Source organism: Lissotriton vulgaris, chromosome 5 (assembly GCF_964263255.1).
Source record: "Lissotriton vulgaris chromosome 5, aLisVul1.2, whole genome shotgun sequence".
NCBI lineage: Eukaryota > Metazoa > Chordata > Amphibia > Caudata > Salamandridae > Lissotriton > Lissotriton vulgaris.
The window spans coordinates 1,193,383,462-1,193,404,824 of NC_141693.1; the positions used below are offsets into that span (position 1 = coordinate 1,193,383,462).

Sequence of the window (21,363 nt, forward strand, 5' to 3'; positions counted from 1 at the left end):
TTACTGTGAGTGTTGGTACAAATACTTTACACATTGCCTTTGATAAGCCTGACTGCTGGTGCCAAGCTACCAAGGGGGTGAGCAGGGGTTATCTAAGAGGGTTTCCTCCTTACCCTGACTATGACTAGAAGCAAGGGTCCCTATTTGGACAGTGGTACCTGTCCCTGCCAACTGGAGACCACCAGTTCTAACAGTGCCACACTATGGCATTTTGTACTTCAAATGTGAGTGTGGAATCGCTCAAACGTCTATAGTCTAAGACTAGACGATATGAATTATTGGGTTTCATTATTGGAAACAAGGGATTATTCATAGGTGGGGTGTACATTTCTATCACACCCTGGTACTCAAATATACCTAGGATCTTATATGTGCACGCAAATATGTGCAAAGGATCGCAGCTTAAAATGCTGTTTGTGAGGACACTGAGCTGCTTCGCTACATGGCTTAACTTGGAAATATAATAATATGAGCTTCATGCAGCAGAGTAAAAACAAGCCATGGAAAGGGGACTTACAGCCTGGGCCTAAGCTGTATAGTTATTTGTGTTTCTTCCTCATTAAGAAACATTGTTTGTTTTAGCAGCTTAACAACATGTAATATTTCTATTTTAGGAGCATTTACATCATCTACATCGCCTGTATCAACACCAACAACAAAACAGCCAGGTAACAGTATTACTTCGTCTGCTCTTACTTCTGTTGATGTAATCCAGGTATTCACAATACACTGTCTAGGCCCAAAACGTCAACGCGTTGCACTGTCATTTTCTAAGCGATGAGTAAAACAATTGGCAGTTTTACAATGTTTATTAGTAACTTTACGGACATTTTATCAGGTGCAAACATTGTAGGGGCAATTTACACTTATAAGTGCGCAAATCTACAAATGCAAATTTGCTCTTAATCTTTTGAGTAACTTTACTACTTTTAGCTATTAACAATAAACATGTGTAAAGTTACTCAAAGGTGTAGGCTTACATGTACAAACCCCCTGAATGCGGTTAGATGCTACATTACGAGTGAAAAATTACTACTATAGTAATGTATATGGAAGAGTTTAAAAGTGTATTAATCTTTAAAAGAATACTATAAATATTTTTATGTTAAAAATTAATGCTAATTCATTTAAAATATGTATTTTAATATGGTACAAAATGTAAAATGCAATAGAATTATTAAAACAATTGATAAATAAATATTTCATTATTTTGAATGTGTTAAATTAAGTTCACATTATTTTAAATAAAAAAAGTCCTATGTTGAGTATAAAATGTAGATGTGTTTATTATTTCGCAAACATTATTTAAAGGTATGTGTAGCATTATTTTAATTAAAGTTTTTATTTTAAAAAGTTACATGTATGTTTACATTTAAAAAAGTTATTAACTTATGCTAATAATCCATAAATTATGTTTATATATACATTTCATGTATTTATATTATTTAAAAGTGCAAATAACTTATTGTAATATAACATTATTTCCAATGAGATGCTATTTTAAGCCTACCGCCATTATTTTTTTTAATTGTGTCGTAATATCAGTGCTTGGAAATGTGTGGTAATGAACTAACTCCATTTCTGTAATGAAGTACAGATATGACTATTTTGTAGAGATCTTCACATTTGGGGCGCACATAAAAGATAAGGGGAGAGGATGTGGCTCAACAGCTAGGTTGGCCGACTTTAGAGCTGGGGAACTGGGTTCAAGTCTCGGCAGGGATGCTCAACATCCTGTAACTCTAGGCAAATCAGTAATCTCCCTGTGCCTAAAAAAAAAAGTACAAAAAAAAGGAATGTGTCCTTGTGCAACGCAACTGGTGCTCATGTAAAGCGCTCTGAAACCTTTGGGTCTAGTTCATGCTATAAAAAACTCCACACAAAAAAAATTAGCGTTGTAGAGACTTTGAACTCCGCATGTAGGTTAGTGAATAGCATTTTGTAGTACATTAGAAGTGGTAGTCTAGTACTACTATATGTACTTCGAAATGCAGTTACACTATATTTTTGTGCTAAATTCATATGTTTTTAGTGGCACCAATCCCCATATAAATGAAGAGAAAAATAACCAAACAGATTACTGTATACTTATCTTTGAATTTGCTTAAGTGTATTTAGTAAGCCGAGAACCATACACAAACAAAAACAGTTAAAGGAGAAACTTGTAAGAAAGCCAACATACCTATGAATATAACCTATTAGATATTGTATGAGATGCTAATGGCATGGAACCATTTGAACACTTAAGTAAGGAATACGACATGAATACACCAGTATTCAAATACTTACAACTACGCCATGCTCTATAATCTAGAATTCCCTAGAGGAGAAGAAATGAATGAAGACTCTACCTGGAAAGATGAATCTTATATGGACACATGACTGCAAAAGTCATCTACCCCACCTATGCCATGCTGATGACGAACACACAAGGAGACCTAATCCGGGTAAAGGCGCTTTGGTAAAGAGAAATAGGGGAATTAGGGGATGACGACTGTTTGGAAGCCTTTGAGTACCCTAGGAAAGTGGCCATAAAAACAAGTTTTTAGACTAATCTAGCTCAAACTTCTACATAGAGCTTACTATACAAGAGAAATCCTATACAAAATAGGCAGAGCCCCAAATTACCTATGCTTCCAATCCATTCCTACATATGTTATAGGATGCCTAAAACCCTGCACTTCTGAAACTTAAGTGACACACAGCACTGAAAATGCTACAGGAATTCCTATTGCTCTGAAGGCCCCTCTTTCACTACTAGGTATATGGGACGAGTCAGAAACGTCAACCTACAACAAACTACTAATTAATTTAGGATACATAGTGGCAAAGAAAGAAAGCACCCAGAAATGGGGGAGCACTTCTTGTCAGAATGGATAAGGGGAATGAAAATATGCAGCATAAGAGAACAAATGGTGTACAAGAGCAGGGATTGCCTTAAATAAAATAGGGGGTGATGGGTCATGGGAATCTATAATGGTCAAACAATAAGTAGAAGGAAACAAGACAAGGTCTGAGGGGAAGGCACAAATGCTCGGCTGGTCTCAATGACCTAGGAATAAGCACCTGGCCACAGTATCTGACACTGACAAGGTGCAGCTTTGTCATTGTGGAGGTAATGATGTAGGCAGCTGGGTCGGGAAGGTAGCGGAAAGGGAGAGAAAAGAGGGGGGTTTGAGATACCTCTACTTTGGCTGTTTAGAATGCTAATTGTGATTTATAAGCTGTAATGTGAAAAAACAATATGGTTTGAAAAAATGTTTTACTTGTTAAAAACCTCATGAATTCCACTAATACCAGATGCAGTGCTCAGTGTGTGGCTTACCATCCACAATGCCTAGATTGTACTGGCATTTCTGCACTTATGGTCACTTGGAAGGGTGTTCTGTGAGCTGCATGGAGTGTTGGATAAAAAGGGGGCAACGGATAGCACACCTGGATGCTTCTTCATTTGAAACTGATGCCATGAGTTTCAGGAAAGGGCTTTGAAAAAGCCCTATAATCTCCCTTTCAAAGATGTTGGCCTATTCAGAAAATTCTACCTGAGGTTCCCAATCAAAGACAAAGTACAGTTTTTCTGTGAAATCAGTTCCTGTTTAAGTAAGCAATTATGAATGCTGTGAAAGAAAGTGTTCCCATATTTCTTTATTCCATTCTTTGAACCTCTTTCTGCTATTGTTGTCCCTGATTTTGCTTATTGCTGTTGGACACCTCCACTGGATCTTGTTCTGGATATTTCTGCTTGATTCTTTCCCTGATGTCAGGGGGAGTTTGGTGCATTGCAATTAACTCCATCTCCATCTTCTATCAAGAAGTGCAAGATTGCCAAGATGGTTTTTTAAACTTTGTATTCTTTTCTCCTAACTGACTGTTTTAGTTTTGTAGGAGAATACTAGACAGTTTTCACATGTACTTTAGGTTCAGGGTGATAATGTGGCTCCTTGGAGAAATCATTCTTACCTTGGGTAATCAAGACAGAGACTGACCAGATCTTCTCAGTATCCAGTTTGTGTTAAATTGTGATAACACATGAAGAAGGTGGGTAACGGTAAAACAAAACAGGCCTCAAAGAGAGGGAGACCTTTATGACTTAATGCCAGGAGGGTGAATATTAAGGGTGTAAAGGGCATATAGTGCAAAGGGCATGTGTTAAAAGGCTATGTGTTGACTGCTTTCAACCAGTACACAACTGAGGAGAATCTTTCTGTAGCAGGGAAATCCTTCCTGGTGACTGGGTCTCAGGAATAGTCAATGTAGATTTGGGGATATGAGATTTCCTAGTGGAAAAAGAGAGAAAAGCAGAGTATTCCTTAGTTTTACTTAATTGGGAGATGAACTGTGAGGAAGGGATAAAGATACCAGAGTATCTGAAAAGTAGCTTCTGGAGAACTCATTGAATGGGAGATGCCTATGGTGCATTGTACAATACAAGTACCTGGCAGATTGTGTTGGTGACATTATTGGTTTCACCAGTATTAATGGCTTCGTCCTCGCACAGGTATACCGAAAGGATTTCCTGTATCCTTTCCCTAACTCCCTGGCCTCATTTGCCCATTTTGCTTCCATTCAAGGTCCAATTGGGAGGACATGCATTCCAAATGACCCCCTTTGCCATTTAGTCAGCTTGTCAGGGTCTCTGGGGCAAATCCTACATGAGTTTCACCACTCATGAGACTAACACAAGATCACAAGTGTTTTTTACTGCTGCGGCCATTGTGGGTCAAGAATCCATTGAAACCACACCTTTCACAGACAGCACTTCTAACTTTATAAGCCCAATGTGGGAACATGCTGAGACAGACTTCTTATCTTATTATCTTAGCCTGAATGTGCTGCCAAATCCAGCGTTGGCCTTTCGACTTACGCATCAAGAAACAACAGCACCCATACTAAAGTTGCTCTACCTGAGACATTAATCAAGCAGAATGGTCAAAGACATTAGCACAACCAGAACATAGTGGGGGAATTGACCCTTCATCTGCCTCTCAAGAACTGCTCAGAATATTGTTATACAAAACCTGACTGACTCTTAGGCCTTTGACTGAGTTTGGAAGTCATGTAACTGGTTAAAACCATTTCTTTCAAGGGAACAAGTAATGTTCAAAACTGTATATTGTCTAGCACTACCACATAATGGGAACAGCTAGTAGTTTTACCAATTGTGGTTCCACTGGCCCTTCTCTTTCTATATATGTATTTAGTTTGTCACCACCCAAAATTACTGGGTTGAAGTACAGCACCCAACACGAAGTACCTGACAACAGGAGGCGGCTGAATTTGAAGATGTCCCCTTCAACTGTCCCCTGCTTTACTATCAACAACAAATAATATTACAGAGTGCATGATGGTGGTAACAAGGTAGGGACAGTAGGGTACACATTTCTGCAAAGCCTGGATCACAGGTTTGTACTATAACGTAAGCTAAGACCATTACCTTCTGTTGTACAAGTGATGTGGTTCCTCAAGGGATATCCCTGGTTGAGTTAGCCAAATTCAAAATACCTCTCATAGCTGCAATATAGATAGAACTGAGCACATTGTGCAGGGAAAGATACCCTTACAACAAGAAATGGAAAACCTGAACTTAGGCTTAATCTCCAGAAGCCATGAGCCTTCCTCCTACCAATTTTGACAAACGTCAGCCTTACTTTTGCCAGATTATTGTTGCCATATACAAAAGATATAATTGATGGACGGAATGCTAGACAATGCAAACATCACCCCCAGTAACAAAGATCTGGGTTTAATCCATCATTCTTTTGCTCACTACACCACCTCAGTTTGGACCCAGCCGTATGCAAATCAGTGTTGACCCTGTTCCTGTGGGAACAGTCCAGCCCGAACTGCTAAGCCAGGTCCTCCATGGACTGGAAATAAGCATCCTGGGACCGGTTTCAGGGAACCACCCTTCATCAGCCACGCTAGCTTGAATCCAGTGGTGTAGTGAGCACAGGACCCACATCTGGGCATACCCTTACCACCTAGGGCGACATACACAAAAGAAATAATTGATGGACGGAATGCTGGACAATGCAAACATTCACTCCCAGTCACAAGGATCTGGGTTTAATCCATCCTTCTGTCCATCAATTGTCAATCCGAGTGGGATGGGTATGCCAAGACGTGGGTCCCCTGCTCTCCATGCCACTGGATTCAAACTATCCTGACTGATGAGGGCTGAAAGCCCAAAACCGTTCCTAGGATGCTTGTTTCCAGTCCAGGGAGGACCTGGCGTGGCAGTTCGGGCTGGACTGTTCCCATTGGGGGCAGGGTTAAGACTGATTTGCATATGGCTGGATCTAAACTGAAATGGCATGGTGAGCAAAATAAACGATGGATTTAGGCCCAGATCTCCGTACTGTTCTGCATTTTGTCCATTAATTGTTCTTTTTGCAGGTTATTGTTGTGGCCCACAGATTTCCAGCCACTCGTTTCCATGAGACCCACCAAAAATGTTGTAACTGGGTCAATGAACTCTCTCTGGCTTTCCCTATCGTAGTAGTTTACAGGTCTCCTATCAGCAGCTGCCCACCTCATAGCTCCAACTTAAATACATGTTCCTCCTCCATAACTCTCCCAAGGGGGAAGCAGAAGATTTGCTGTAATTATGTAACAGTGTCATTTGAATTTTTTGTGCCATTTACCTTCTTTCCCTGAAGAGCATTCCAAAATGTCATCTGTGTTTCTGCAACAATATACTATGGACTGGAGTCTCAGGAGCTAGCATTGAAGATGTAACCATTTTTTGTTAAATGTTTATCCAATGTGGACATGAGCAAGGTGCGAGGCTTGCATCAAAAACAAAATCTCAACACTTAACTTTTTGTTTTTTCTGCTATGAGAATTTTGCAAGGAAGTTCGAGGAATTCAGACAGGAGTGTTCAACTACACAAGCAAATGTCACTAAACGAGTGAAGGAATGCAACACTAAACTAAGCTTCTTATGAAGAAGTATGCCACCTGCAGGAAGTTGTAGGCTTCCCGCTGCAGGAATACACGCATGGTGTGGGTCCACCTGGTGACCCAGGAAATAATTGTGGCACTCATCCACCTTACCTGCACCTTGAAGACACCTAACTACTGCTTGGTCATCATCGCCCCCAGGCCCAGCTCTGCAAAGCATTCTTAAGGTACTCCTTGGAGGGGTGTTAGGGGTGTGATACCACCCAAATAAATGCATTCTTGACTTGGAAGTTGGGTCTTAAGGGTGAAAGTTGGATCTTCTATGTAGGGGCTGGTTTTTCTCATAATTTGTCCATTTTTTGGATCAGGAGCTTAAAAATATATTGACCAGTTTACAAAAAAGTAGTTAAATCTGCACCCATATGTGTATTCATTGAATGGATGCAAATTTCTACTTTTGGAAATTCACAAACAGTGGCAAGAGTAGGCATACTACTGGAAATCGAACAGCCAAAAAGTGCTTGAGTGTCAATCGTTGCTGGTACCATTCCAAATCATAATTTTGTATCCACTTGCCAATCTATACAGAGTGCTTCATTTACCATTCTGTGGATGAAATCAAGATAGACAGGGTAGCAGAAGACTTTACATCAGCCACCCCACCTTTACTCCACCTGCAAAATTTAGAGATGCCCGCCAGTCTTACACACATCTCTATACATTTGAACGAACTCCCTTCATGGAGGTTATCAATGTAGAAAAGGTTTGATGAATGGCTCAGTCAAACATGACAAACTCTTTTAAAAGTTTCCAAGGTTTTTTATTTTTTAAAAACAAACTGCAAAAGTTTGAGCTTGGTTTTGAAAATTAAAAAATGAATGACCACAACACCATGGGAGTTAACTCCTATGGTGTGGAGCAATTTGTTTTTTTGTTTTTACTGTCCCTCACTGCCAGGACACGCTGAAGAACAGTGAAATGAAAGCCATCAGGACCATGCTCCTCATGGAAATAGACAATCTCGAATCTTGTTCATCTCACCCATTCACCCTGTGGATTTGTGCTTTTTTAATTTGGAAATTTGAGATTCATGTCCACCGAATCTCACTGTCTAAGCTACACCCCTTAGCAGGCTGGCTAGGAGGGGCTGGTAGAAGAAAATGTATGTGTTGGTGCATCCTGCTGATAGCACCAATGGGTGGTGGATGACAGGAGAGTTTGTTGATTGGTAGAAGGTATTTGTCCGGTCAGGCTAATTAGAGAAGGTTTGCAAATAATTTTATTTTTTATAGAAGCTCCATATTTTCCATACATGAAGGCACGAGGAAACAATAGGTGCATTACACCTGCATGACAAGCGGTAGAGTTCAGCATCCTCTGGAAATTCTAAAAAACAAACAAGAGAAAAACTGCAAACCAAGCGTTCTTTTGTTTAGCATGCACATTTTGGAACTAGATACTTTAATCCTTTATTCGAATTCCTTATTACCTTTCCTTCAGAAAGGAGCACAAGACCTACTTGTTCAAACTTTAGCTACATGACTAACTTGCCTTCCTTAAAATGTGGAGGCTTTTCTAATGCTCTGTTGTTCCAAATTATGGCACATTGTCTCATTGGTCTTACCTCATTTGAGTTAAGGTCTAAATAAAGAGCTTCCCTTCCCCTATAGCTAGGTCTGTTCTATATGAATACTAAATAAACAAAAAACCTAAGGAATAAAAAAATGTAAATGTGACCCAAATTTCAATTGTCACTATCGCCTATTGAACACATTTAAATCCTGCCGAGGGGAGGATTTATGTACTTTACTTGTCTCAAAGCATTTTACAGCTCAGAGTGCATTCTGTGTGATGTTTGAATTAAAAAAAAAATTAGCTGACCAAGAAAAACATGAGCTGGGCTAATGCATTAAACATCACAATCACATCAGAGTGGTAATATAACCTGAAAATTGGATCAATTTGTTTAAGTTGTTTAAAAGTCAAACAACGTGAATAAGTATCCCTTGAACAGAGAAGATCACTGGTTAACTTGACAGTTAAAGCTGGAATAGTGCTCAGAAGCTCCTTGAAAAAATGATGTGGCAAAACAAGGCCAATCCTAGACTAAAATGTCACACGCACACCATGTCAAGTTTGATGTTTATTTGCTTTCAGGCCTCACCTTTCAAGCTCAGAAGAAAAGCGTAGACAGCCTGATGCTCACAAAAAGAAACAAAAAAGAATTGTCGTGAGCACCAACATGGGAAAGAGCATTTTCAATTTCAGTTTGTAAATAGCATTCTTCTGACATTGTTCCTCAAAACTCTTGGCAGCAGGTGTCCTTTTTCGTCCCATTTATTTTTACTATCCCGTCCTTTTAGGTGGCTCAGAACGGTGCGAGATATTTACTGGACCTGGTAAATACGGATATGTGGACTGCGCCCGTTACAGAGTGTGGCAAATGTATTAAAACGAAGTAGGAGGCTTAGACATGTCTTGTAGATGATTATAGTAGATTTATTCTTGTAGTAATCTACAGGTTCTCAGTTACAAGAAGATCCATAGTAATATCTGGTAATCTCTGGTAATGCCCCACCAGGAGAAAGGTCCACTCTGCTCAGCCCATCACACCAACTGAATCTCTCCTCATACAAAGCAACCCCAACATTCCACGTGACATCACCACAAGCTGAGCAGGCAGAGAGAGAACCACAGTGGAGAGACCGCATTAGTAATAAGCACATTACAACACATCAAAACATTCAAAAGAACAGAAGAAGATAAAAATCACGAAATAGAAGAAGATAAAATACACACGTCTGGAAAGAAAATACAAAAGCACAAGTCTTGAAAGAGAATACACAAGTCAGGAATAGAAGAAGATAAAATACAGAAAAATACACAAGTCAGGAAAAGAAGAATGCATTAAAACAATATATAACACATCCTTCCCCCTTAATAACGATCAAAAACACCAAAAATGTATCAAGATGATAATCACACTTTTGATAAGAAGGACGAATGCATTAATAACAATATATACACATCCTTCCCCATTGATAACGATCATAAACACAAAAATGCATCAAGATGGTAAACACACTTTTGACAGGGAGAAGAAGAGGACGCACCACCAAAACATTGTAATACATCCTTACATCCTTCTCATAGAAAATGATCAAAAACAAAAATAGCCAGAAACCAAAACCGCACCAATTTCCTACCATTTTAAACTTACAAATCCAAAACCGCACACATTTCCAAATGTGCTGCACAAATCCCAAAAACTAAGGGTAATGGCAAAACAGATAGGGGAAGTTACACTACACCAGAAGTAACCCCCCCACGTGTGTATCCGTCACACACAGTCTAAGTAATGTGTATATAACACAAGACAAAACCTGAAAATCTAGGGTATCCCTTAACCCAAAACACACATACTCTAGGATATCCCTTAACCAAAAACACTTATAATCTAGAATATCCCTTAAGCCAAAACAACACTAGAGTATCCTTTAAACCCAAAACCAATCCAGGGTAACCTTTAACCCCTGACTAACTCGTTAACCATGGGTAACCTTAAACCCATGGCAGTCTCACAAAAACTATGAATATCAACAACCCAAAACAAACTAATCAAAATATGAAAAATAGAAAAACTAGCATACAGTCATAACACTCACATAACAATGAACCCCTTATCTAATGTGCACTCACCACCCCATATCCAATGCCCAGAAAAGACACAAGAGAGATATACTGCAAACACTCAAATACAAAACACAAACCAGAAAGAAACATCACATTAATAAAATGAAGAAAAGAAAGTCTTTTACTCCGGTGAGCGATCACTCACCCGAAATCCCTTGTCATGTAGTCCTTCTTAATGGCACACCATATGCCAGCAAAATACAGAATCCAGGGTTTGCAGCAACCAAGGCACAAACTCCCCGTAAAATGCCAAATTAATCTCGAAAGTGCCCAGGATCACAAAATTTGTGGTTGAAAAATCCCAATAGGTGAGACAATAGAACATACAGACTTACGAGCGCAACTTTTGAACCTCTCTGCACTGTATGTGCTTTGAAATAAAAGAAAAGAAGTCTTTTCCTTTAAGGCAACAGTTTGACACTTCACCAAAAGACTTTGCGTTATTTAAATAACAGAGATATCTTACTTCTCGTGTAGTCCCGGAATCCGCCATGCCAAAACCCTATGGCTGAGATACCCGCCACCCCCTCTCAACACAATCCCCAAAAGGAAGGGAAACCGGAAACTGTTCTTAAAGTTTTTGGATGTGGGATGGAGTGACCATCCCGGCCGTATTTATTAAAACAAAAAATTAAAACATTAAACGTTTTCATGTTATGTACAATTTCATTATCACATTACGATGTTTGGCTAACCTTAACATAATCTCTAATACAGAGGTTCTCCTAGCCGAACTAGCATCCTACAAAACATTCTCTAAGAACACTGAAATTGTACATCCTAACGTTTAAGGGCCAACGGCAAGGTCATAACCGGTGTCAAGATCCCTAACCAGACTTACCCCTCCCACTTAGGAGGGGCGATGGCACAGGGGCTTACCACAAGTGCAACTACTAACAATTTCCCTTGACTTGACGGGGGCACTTAAGACTCGACGCCATTTAAAGGTCGTTCGAACACTTGTGTGTGGTATCTAGAAGGTATCGTTGACCTCTCCCCACCCCACACAACTTACCGCATCTGCCGTCGCAGATGACACTAGCCCCGGGAAATTCCCCAGGAGGGGGCTGTAACCCCTCCTACAAAGGAAGGGGCCTTGACCGCCTTTCCTTTACTTCCGGCGACCCGCCCTTAGACGGGACCGCCTCCCCACTGAGGGGCCAATGGCCACCTCTCCCGAGCGCTCCCATCCGTGTTGGGTGACGCCCACTCATAGGGATCTACCAATTAGTGCTCACCGATCATGACCTTACCGCCTACCAAAAATAAATACGACAGTTCTTCAACCTATGAAAACATTGGTCGCTACGACCGAAGGAACATGCTAAAAATGCAACATCACATCAAATCACTTTAATCGTAACAACCTAAACGATGTTCACCATCTTTATTAACCACGAACTGATACTGTTATAGCCTGTAAATGAAACGGAAAAACAAACTTATCAATTCACTTTATTGCATAACAACTTTGCTGTCCTCAGGGGCTGGTGGGTGGGTCAAAATTGGCTCTTCGTTCCGTCCCGAGCTCACGTGTAGCGAGGAGGTGCAGCTTCGGAGCACAAGAACAAGAGGACGTCTTCTGGTCTTGCGCCTTCTTTTATCCGTCTTCAGGGCGGGCGAAAACCCGCCCCTGCCCGCCCCGGGGGCGTGGCTGGCTGCGTCGGTGTCTAGGCCAGCCCACTCTAGGGCGGGAAAAGGCGCGCCCCGGCTACGCCGCTTCGGGCATACCAGCCGAGACGCGCCTCCCGCCCAAAAATGGCTTCCCGGGGGGATCGAGGCACTCATCCATACGTTCGGGGGGACCGAGTGGTCGCCCCTTTCCATATGGCTGAGATACCCGCCACCCCCTCTCAACACAATCCCCAAAAGGAAGGGAAACCGGAAACTGTTCTTAAAGTTTTTGGATGTGGGATGGAGTGACCATCCCGGCCGTATTTATTAAAACAAAAAATTAAAACATTAAACGTTTTCATGTTATGTACAATTTCATTATCACATTACGATGTTTGGCTAACCTTAACATAATCTCTAATACAGAGGTTCTCCTAGCCGAACTAGCATCCTACAAAACATTCTCTAAGAACACTGAAATTGTACATCCTAACGTTTAAGGGCCAACGGCAAGGTCATAACCGGTGTCAAGATCCCTAACCAGACTTACCCCTCCCACTTAGGAGGGGCGATGGCACAGGGGCTTACCACAAGTGCAACTACTAACAATTTCCCTTGACTTGACGGGGGCACTTAAGACTCGACGCCATTTAAAGGTCGTTCGAACACTTGTGTGTGGTATCTAGAAGGTATCGTTGACCTCTCCCCACCCCACACAACTTACCGCATCTGCCGTCGCAGATGACACTAGCCCCGGGAAATTCCCCAGGAGGGGGCTGTAACCCCTCCTACAAAGGAAGGGGCCTTGACCGCCTTTCCTTTACTTCCGGCGACCCGCCCTTAGACGGGACCGCCTCCCCACTGAGGGGCCAATGGCCACCTCTCCCGAGCGCTCCCATCCGTGTTGGGTGACGCCCACTCATAGGGATCTACCAATTAGTGCTCACCGATCATGACCTTACCGCCACAGGTCCGGATAGTTGACCGGCTATCCGGACCCCCCACAACACTCCTACGTATAGGTCATGCTTTAAAGATTTTAACCAGGCTAGGAAGTCTCCTATGAGTAACTCGTTCCCCGCCCTCGACAGATGCACACCATCCCCCAGATACATACTATCATCATTAATACAATTATGCGAGATTGAATGCAATGTCTTGGACCGGAACAACCTACTTACTTTGTTATTCAACTTTTTTAACCGAATGATTCAAAGCAGGGATCGAGATAGCCCCCCGCCACACTTTTCGTGGAATCATATGAGACCACGCAATTAGGCACCCCGGAACTCTCCTCGCTAACCAACTTACCGTGGAAAGCATAGCTTCCAGGAGCAGTCGTCTACCGGTGGTGACCAAATCATTGCCCCCCAAATGTACTATGACTATGGACGGCGGTGACCTCATCCGCCCTAACAGGCCCTCAAAAAATTCCTGAAACTGGTCAATACAGAGACCGCCCCTTCCGTAGAAGGACACTCTGTACCCGTATTCCCCAGCTATGTGAATCATGTCACCTGCTTTGAATACGTCTGCGGCCCGTCTCACGTATGAGTGGCCCACGACCCACACCTCCTTCTTCACAGCCGGTGACGTGCGACCGCTGGCCTGGTGTTGGGTCGACTGCTCAGTTTGCCCTGCCGCGTAAGCTTGCACAACTGAAAATAAACAAAAGACAAGAGGCGTGAGTACATGAATACAGCTTCACAACATGTGCAATCGCACGTACCTCTTATAACAATTGGAGGACCAACGCCCCACACGTTTCACTTGTTCTACATTAAGACCCCTGGCTGTAGCTTCAGTGGCAGCCCCTATACGAAAGGAGTGGGTCCCAAATTCGCCCGGGTCCAAGCCCGCTGCGGCAATGGCCATTGCAAGCACCCGTTGAAACTGAAACCTCGTCAGCGGGGTGGCGTCTGCATGCCTCAACAACGTCCCCCCCCATGATGCCACTCTCTGTGCTAGGTAATCTTCTAAGCACTGTACCGGACACATGGATGACTCGGGGTTCCTGCGAATGATCGTACAGTCCCCTCTCCCATCTTGGTCAGTCTTAGACCGGGGAAAGGAGACAATCATCGCGTCCCCCCTGATCTGAACATGCTCCCTGCACAAGCCCCCCGTCACATCCTGTTTGTTCCTTGCAACCAGCTCACTAACTCTCATAGCCCCGTGAAACGCCAGCGTAAATGCAGTCCGGAACAAACAGGTCTCAAAAGGGGACGAGCATGTATTCGGGAGTGTGGCCAGTAACAGGGACAACCTGTCTATACCTATCGGTCGTCTCACGTCTACTCTGCGACCCTCTAGGCGTTGCCACCCACGCAGCGCTTTCTGTACTGTGAAAGACGCTGTTGGGTCCAGGATGCCATGGGCCCTGGCAACAAAGGAAATGGCGGCCCCCAAAAAGGCTAAATAGGCCTGGAACGCCCCTTCATATGCCTTCCTTGTCCTGGGTGCTAGACTCTCTCCCACGAGGTGACGAAGTTCGGGGCACCGAGAGACCAGAGAGCTTCGGGGAAGGGTGCCGGCTCCGGGTCCGCTGAAGGAAGGAAACCCGAGAAAGCCTGCATGTGAAAACGAGACAGTGCGTCAGCAGCCTGATTCAACACCCCTGGGACATGTTTTGCTCTGAAAACCACGTTCAGTTGCATACATAGTAAGACAATTTCTTTGAGCAGCCTCAAAATCAATTTACAATGGGCTGACTGACTGTTGATGCACTCTACCACGGTCATATTGTCGGACCAAAAGACTACAGAATGATCCCTGAAACCTTCTGGCCAGGTTCTCAGGGCAACGAGAATGGGAAATAATTCAAGGAAAGCGATATTACTCGTTAGCCCCTTCTCGTGCCACCATAGGGGCCATCTTTGAGCAGACCAGCTCGTGCCGAAGATGGCGCCAAACCCTATGCTTCCTGCTGAATCCGTCCATAGCCCAAGCTCTTCCGAGGACACGGCTGGCTTGTTCCAGACGACTCGGCCATTGAAGTCCGCCAGGAATGCTAACCATATCCGCATGTCCTGGCGGACCTCAGCCGATAACCTCGTGCGATGATGACCCTCCTTCAGGCCGATCATCGCTTGGGCAATGGAGCGGGAAAAAGGGCGAGCCATTGGGATTACTCTTAAGGCAAAATTCAACTTCCCCACTAATTGTTGCAACTGATGCAGTGTAACCTTGGGTGTGTTCAAACATACTCGGAGGGCTGACCCGAATTGTAACACTTTGCTAGCCGGTAAACGGAAACACCCCTCCCTTGAGTCCAACTCGATCCCCAAAAACTCGAGGCAAGTCGTGGGACCCATAGTTTTACCCGGTGCCAACGGCACACCAAAATGACCCATCAACCCACAGAATTCGTTTAAGGCCTGGGCACATTCGGGATTTCCGGCGGGGCCAAGGAACAAAAAAATCGTCAAGGTAGTGCATCACATTTCGAAAACCCGTCTTTTTAGTAAACACCCATTGCAGGAAAGTACTGAATTGCTCAAAATAGGCACATGATATAGAGCATCCCATTGGCATACACTTATCCATGTAAAATGATCCCTGGAACCCGAATCCCAAAAGACGCTGGTCGTCTGGGTGTACCGGGAGCAACCGGAACGCTGACTCGATATCGGATTTCGCCATCAACGTCCCGGGCCCCAGGCGATTCAAGATGGCTACTGCCTCATCAAACGATGCGTATCGCACCGAACAAACTTCAGGATCAATTGCGTCGTTCACCGAAAGGCCGTGTGGCGCAGACAGATTATGGATCAGACGAAACTCACCTGGGTCCTTCTTGGGGACCACCCCTAACGGAGAACAAACAAAATCCGGTACCGGGGGTACACTAAACGGGCCAGCGACCCGTCCCCGGCTAACCTCTTTCTGAATTTTTTCCTGCACCACAGATGAATGTTGTAAAACAGAAAGCTGATTCTTGCAAATCCCTACACCCTGAAAGTCCCCTACCGGGATGCGGAAACCATGTGTAAAACCGTTCCGCAGCACCCCGGCAGACGCATGATCCGGGTAATCACTGAGCCAGGGGATCATTGCCAAGGTATCAATCGGGGTCGGTAGAGGCGCCCCTCGGACTAAATTAGACCTGTTTGGCGCCTCCCTTGCCCCCATTCTCACCCGTTCTGGCTCTGCACGCTGACTCAGGATGGGATGACCCACACGTACTACATTCGTGTTTAAATTTACAGGACCCCGGAGGCCTGGTACATTTCCCTTTGTTGAAGTTATAACAGAAACCCTTTCTCCCGTTATTACCTGCGGGCCTCGACTGGTCGTCGGTGCTCGTACTTGGTCGAAAGGGCGACCCCACATTTTGGCGGGAGTAGTCAACAACATTGCTCCCGACCAATGGCATTCGTAATATTCCCGATTCTTTCATTTTATCCCACGTTAAAGAATCGTAACAATCCCAGGTCAAACCCTTGTTATGTTCTTTTTCCTTCCTGAACAGATTATCATAACAAAACCAATGGTTACCTTGATACGCCGTCGAGTAACCCATAATTCGTGATTGGTAAACGGGAAACTCAGGAAGCAACTCAGGCCTACGTTCCCCCAAAATCGACGTAAAAATACCCCAGGCATTGCCCCAGTTCCCAATGTTCTCATTTACCTTAAAGGCGGCCATTTTTGCGCGCCAAACACTCGGATGCATTAGGTCCTTCTGACTTTTTACATGCTCCACATCGTAATGATCAACAAGCAAGGAAAAAATATTCACGTATTCCCCTGCCCAGATCTTTTCCTTTATGGGTAAAGGCACATGCTGTCCCAATCTCTCTCTACGAGAGGGTGCTGACTCGTCCCGTGCAATCGGCAATGGCCGCTTACCTGAACCGGACGCAGCTTCTGCCGCTTGCGGCTTGTCTATCCCTGCCAACGGTGCGGCCACTCTAGCTGCCTCCTTCTTCTCGCGAAGTTTTTTGATCAGCGCCTGTGCCTCAGCAGCCGTGGCGCCATCACTGCTATCCCCCAACCATGCCGCTAGCTGTGCTGCCAGCTCGGGGGGCATGTCTTCCTTAGGTGTCGGGGTGACGACAACGGGGATTGGATTCCCCTCGATCGGTACTGGGGTCGGCGCCTCGAGCGGGGCAGAGGGAGCCGGGGCGTCCCCCCCAGCTGGAACCCTTTTCGATCTCTTAGGTCTCCCTCCAGCCGGTGGTTGGCCCGATCCCTCCTCCCCATCTCGCTCCGCCAGCCGCTTCTTTATGTCGGACATATCCTTAAAAAGGGCCCGAACCATCTGCTCGGTCGTCATTCTCTTTGGGCCTTTCTTGGGCATCTCTCCGACGAAGTCTCTGAAAGACAAAGAAAAAGATCAAAACGCTCAAAATTGGCTCTTCGTTCCGTCCCGAGCTCACGTGTAGCGAGGAGGTGCAGCTTCGGAGCACAAGAACAAGAGGACGTCTTCTGGTCTTGCGCCTTCTTTTATCCGTCTTCAGGGCGGGCGAAAACCCGCCCCTGCCCGCCCCGGGGGCGTGGCTGGCTGCGTCGGTGTCTAGGCCAGCCCACTCTAGGGCGGGAAAAGGCGCGCCCCGGCTACGCCGCTTCGGGCATACCAGCCGAGACGCGCCTCCCGCCCAAAAATGGCTTCCCGGGGGGATCGAGGCACTCATCCATACGTTCGGGGGGACCGAGTGGTCGCCCCTTTCCATTCTTTCTCCAAAACGTTTCTCGTTTTTTATTTTTTATTTATTTTGGCAAGCATGAAAATACTCCGTGGTTGGCAAACATACAGGAGAAAGAGAAAGGAAGACCGCCCACCACAAGATGGGGGCACGCAGCGCACGTCCTGCTGGAAGGTTCACGGCACGACATCCAAAAGCAGGCAAATGACGAAGAAACCATGAAGATAATAGAATCCCACGAATTAACTTCAGGGAAGATCGCGCGCGCTCTATTCATGGCTCTCGACTCTGTGCTTTGAATCCCAACATGGCAGTTGACCATAGCCATAGTAGGGATGTCACAGCAGACTCCATAAACAAGAAACATTTAGTCGATAGTCACAAAACAAATTGGTGCGCCCGTTAGCAAAATATTCTCATTAATATCCAAGACGTGTGTATGAGCTTTACAACGCTTTACAACGCTCTGAGGGTTACTTGTCCCATCCTCGTCGCCAGTGTTAAAACGAAGTAGGAGGCTTAGACATGTCTTTTAGATGATTATAGTAGATTTATTCTTGTAGTAATCTACAGGTTCTCAGTTACAAGAAGATCCATAGTAATATCTGGTAATCTGTGGTAATGCCCCACCAGGAGCAAGGTCCACTCTGCTCAGCCCATCACACCAACTGAATCTCTCCTCATACAAAGCAACCCCAACATTCCACGTGACATCACCACAAGCTGAGCAGGCAGAGAGAGAACCACAGTGGAGAGACCGCATTAGTAATAAGCACATTACAACAAAACGCTTCTAGTACTGAATTTTCTTGTGGAATAGGACAGCTTTACACAAGGAGTTAATTCGTTCCTCAGCAATATTCACGTCTCATTTTCCAGCATTTTATACAGGGTGATGCTTTAACTGCACAACTCATAATTATGACCACTATACAATCAGGGATTACATTGGTGAGGAAATCAAATCTCTTTATTTCTTAGTGAGAACACTGTTTTACTGTAGGCCTACTTGTGCAAATTTATCAAGAGTTAGCTCATCATGTAGCGGTCCGCCTGGCCACTATCCTTATATCCCCTATGCTGCAGGTAACCACTGGCCGGGCAAGGCTGAGGGGATAAATAAATGGGAGATGGACCACTCAAGGCCCTCAAGTGAGTGAGAACACTGAGTGTGGGCATCTCTCATTGCCCCAAAGCTAGGCCACTCACTACACTAGTGATGATGCCCAGCCAAGTTTGCAGCCTCGCCCCCAATGCGTTTGACATCCTTTATCAGCCACCCTGCAGAGGGGAGTGACTCCAGCAAGCCTGCAGAGCTGCCTGCTCAGTGGTTATGTTTGTAGCCTGAAGAACATTGAAACCTGGAACAGGGGTCCCACTGATACTTGGTCCTTTTAAACCAACAAAGAAGAAATTGGCACAGAAGCTGAAATATAAAAGAGCATTTTTATTAACCTCAAATGAGTGAGACTACATCACACAGAAGCCTTAGCAACTGAATGAGGCGGTCTAATGAGTACAGAAAACTGGGCTTTATATATATTAGGGTTACATAGTAAGCATAAAACCAAGGGGCAGTCCTGGCTCATGTAAGCATGCAAAATGATGGGCATACAAGATCAGCTTGCTTAACACAGTGGGAGGAGAGTTACTTCTCCATGTAGCAGCAAAAATAGCCTGACAGTTATACTAGAGAAGCAGGTGCATTCTACTAGCTAGGCCCTTCTGGGCATGTGCGAATGTGGAAGATGCTAAATATAATTGTCTCTAGGCAGACTTCAAGAGCAGTTAACACTGAGGGAGGACAGAGCACATGGCAAACAAAATGGCTGCCAGAAATACAAAATGGCTTTCAGCTCATGCTAACAAATCCATCCAATATTTAACAGATGGTCCTTTTAGCATGAGCTAAAGACATTCCCATGATCCAGTAGGAACATAGAAAATATTGGCATATTAATTTTCCTAATTCATTGCTAGTTGGGCATTTTCCATTCTAAACATTTCATTAAGCGGGTATATATAAGGTATTTGCAGGAATACAAAGGGAACGAAGCATTAGGTCATAATTAACATTCAGATAGCAGGAGAAAATAATGACCACTATTACAAAAAGAATTATAATTTTTCTAGTCCTAAACTAAAGCAAATCCTAAAATCATCTAGTAAACATTTTTAGGGCTCCTATGCATTTCAGTGACTATTCATTTTACATTTCAGAATAGATAACAGGACATCTCTAATAAAAATCGCTTCCCTAGGCTGTTCCATTTTCCTTTTATGAGGGCTAGAACATCAATTTAATACATTCAAGGAAAGGGCAAAGTCACATATTTTTTTTAATTGCTCAGAAAAATGTTTTTCGTGCATAATAAGTATAACTAATGCAAATATTAAAGCGACTAAACATATTATTACAAAAACAATCCTGGCTCCAAGGGACCAGGAGGACCACACAGGGCCATAGGAATTAGAACAAAGAGATGCAAAGGGCTGCTCCTCCTCAAAAATGGGACGACTAAAGGGGTACATTATTGACAAGAAAAAGAAGAAGTCCTTGGGAAAATTGAAGCTGCTGTACAACCAAGCTAGAGGGGAGTATTATTCCTGTGTCCGTTTGAGCCTCACAGGCAGGCTCTCGTTGTTTCCAAGGTGAAGCTGCACAACTCACAACTCAAAAATCCCAGTCCAGTTTCAAGGAAAAAGTCTCTTCTTTCAGGATAGGGCAGTCACCCACCAGGCAAATGCTCTTAGCGATCCTGTCCAGTGTCTCAGGCAGTGCATCAGTTTTCTTCACTTCAATCTAACAGGCACCAGAGACAAAGCACCTTTACCCTAATCTCAAGTCCTTCCCTAACTCCTGTATTGCTCTGCTGACGCACTGCTCATTCGTTGGGGCCACATATTGCATCCAGTGTACCCAGGTATCTCTTAACCAACAAACAAAGGAGCAAACTTGTATTCACTTTGGGACCAGAATTCAAAGGCCTGATGCTAGGATCTCTGAAGTAACCCTTCTTTCAAAAGGAGTCACCATAAGCAAAGCCTCCTCGCCGTTCTGGTCGGTCTGTGACTCTCAACTGGGCATCACCCACAATTTCTCCTTGCTGATTCTTGACTCTGTCTTTTGCCCAGGACAGTAGCAGGGGTATACACTTGATCACAGGGCTTCCGCCTTCACTGAGGTCCTAGTTGCCAGCAATGCCTGTGCTGGTTATCTTCACTTTGGTTTCAAGCTGGACTGGTACTGATTCTGACTCCCCAGGCTGAATCTGATGTCCGGGCCCCTCTGGTAGTGGTTTGTACAGCAGCAAATATCTATTGGTGGACAGAACAAAAGGTCTTTAGACAAGGCACAGACACAATCTATCAACACAGAAGATAGTTAAAAAATACTTCCTAGTCTTGTGACGCCCCATATATTAGCAAGGCACCCAAGAACCAGTTTCATCTATCTATGTGAGAGTAAAAAAAACAGCCTGGACCTATTGACAAGTATAAAAGG

At 44.1% G+C, this 21,363-nt stretch overlaps 1 protein-coding gene across 1 annotated transcript in view; it reads left to right on the plus strand.

The window, feature by feature from the left end:
• DMBT1 (deleted in malignant brain tumors 1) overlaps positions 1–21,363 on the plus strand; it is an 845,773-nt gene that overhangs the window by 784,699 nt on the left and 39,711 nt on the right. Inside the window, exon 22 of the mRNA XM_086919609.1 lies at positions 615–668. Coding sequence (XP_086775735.1) covers positions 615–668 — 54 coding nt within the window. The remainder of the gene's footprint in view (positions 1–614; positions 669–21,363) is intronic.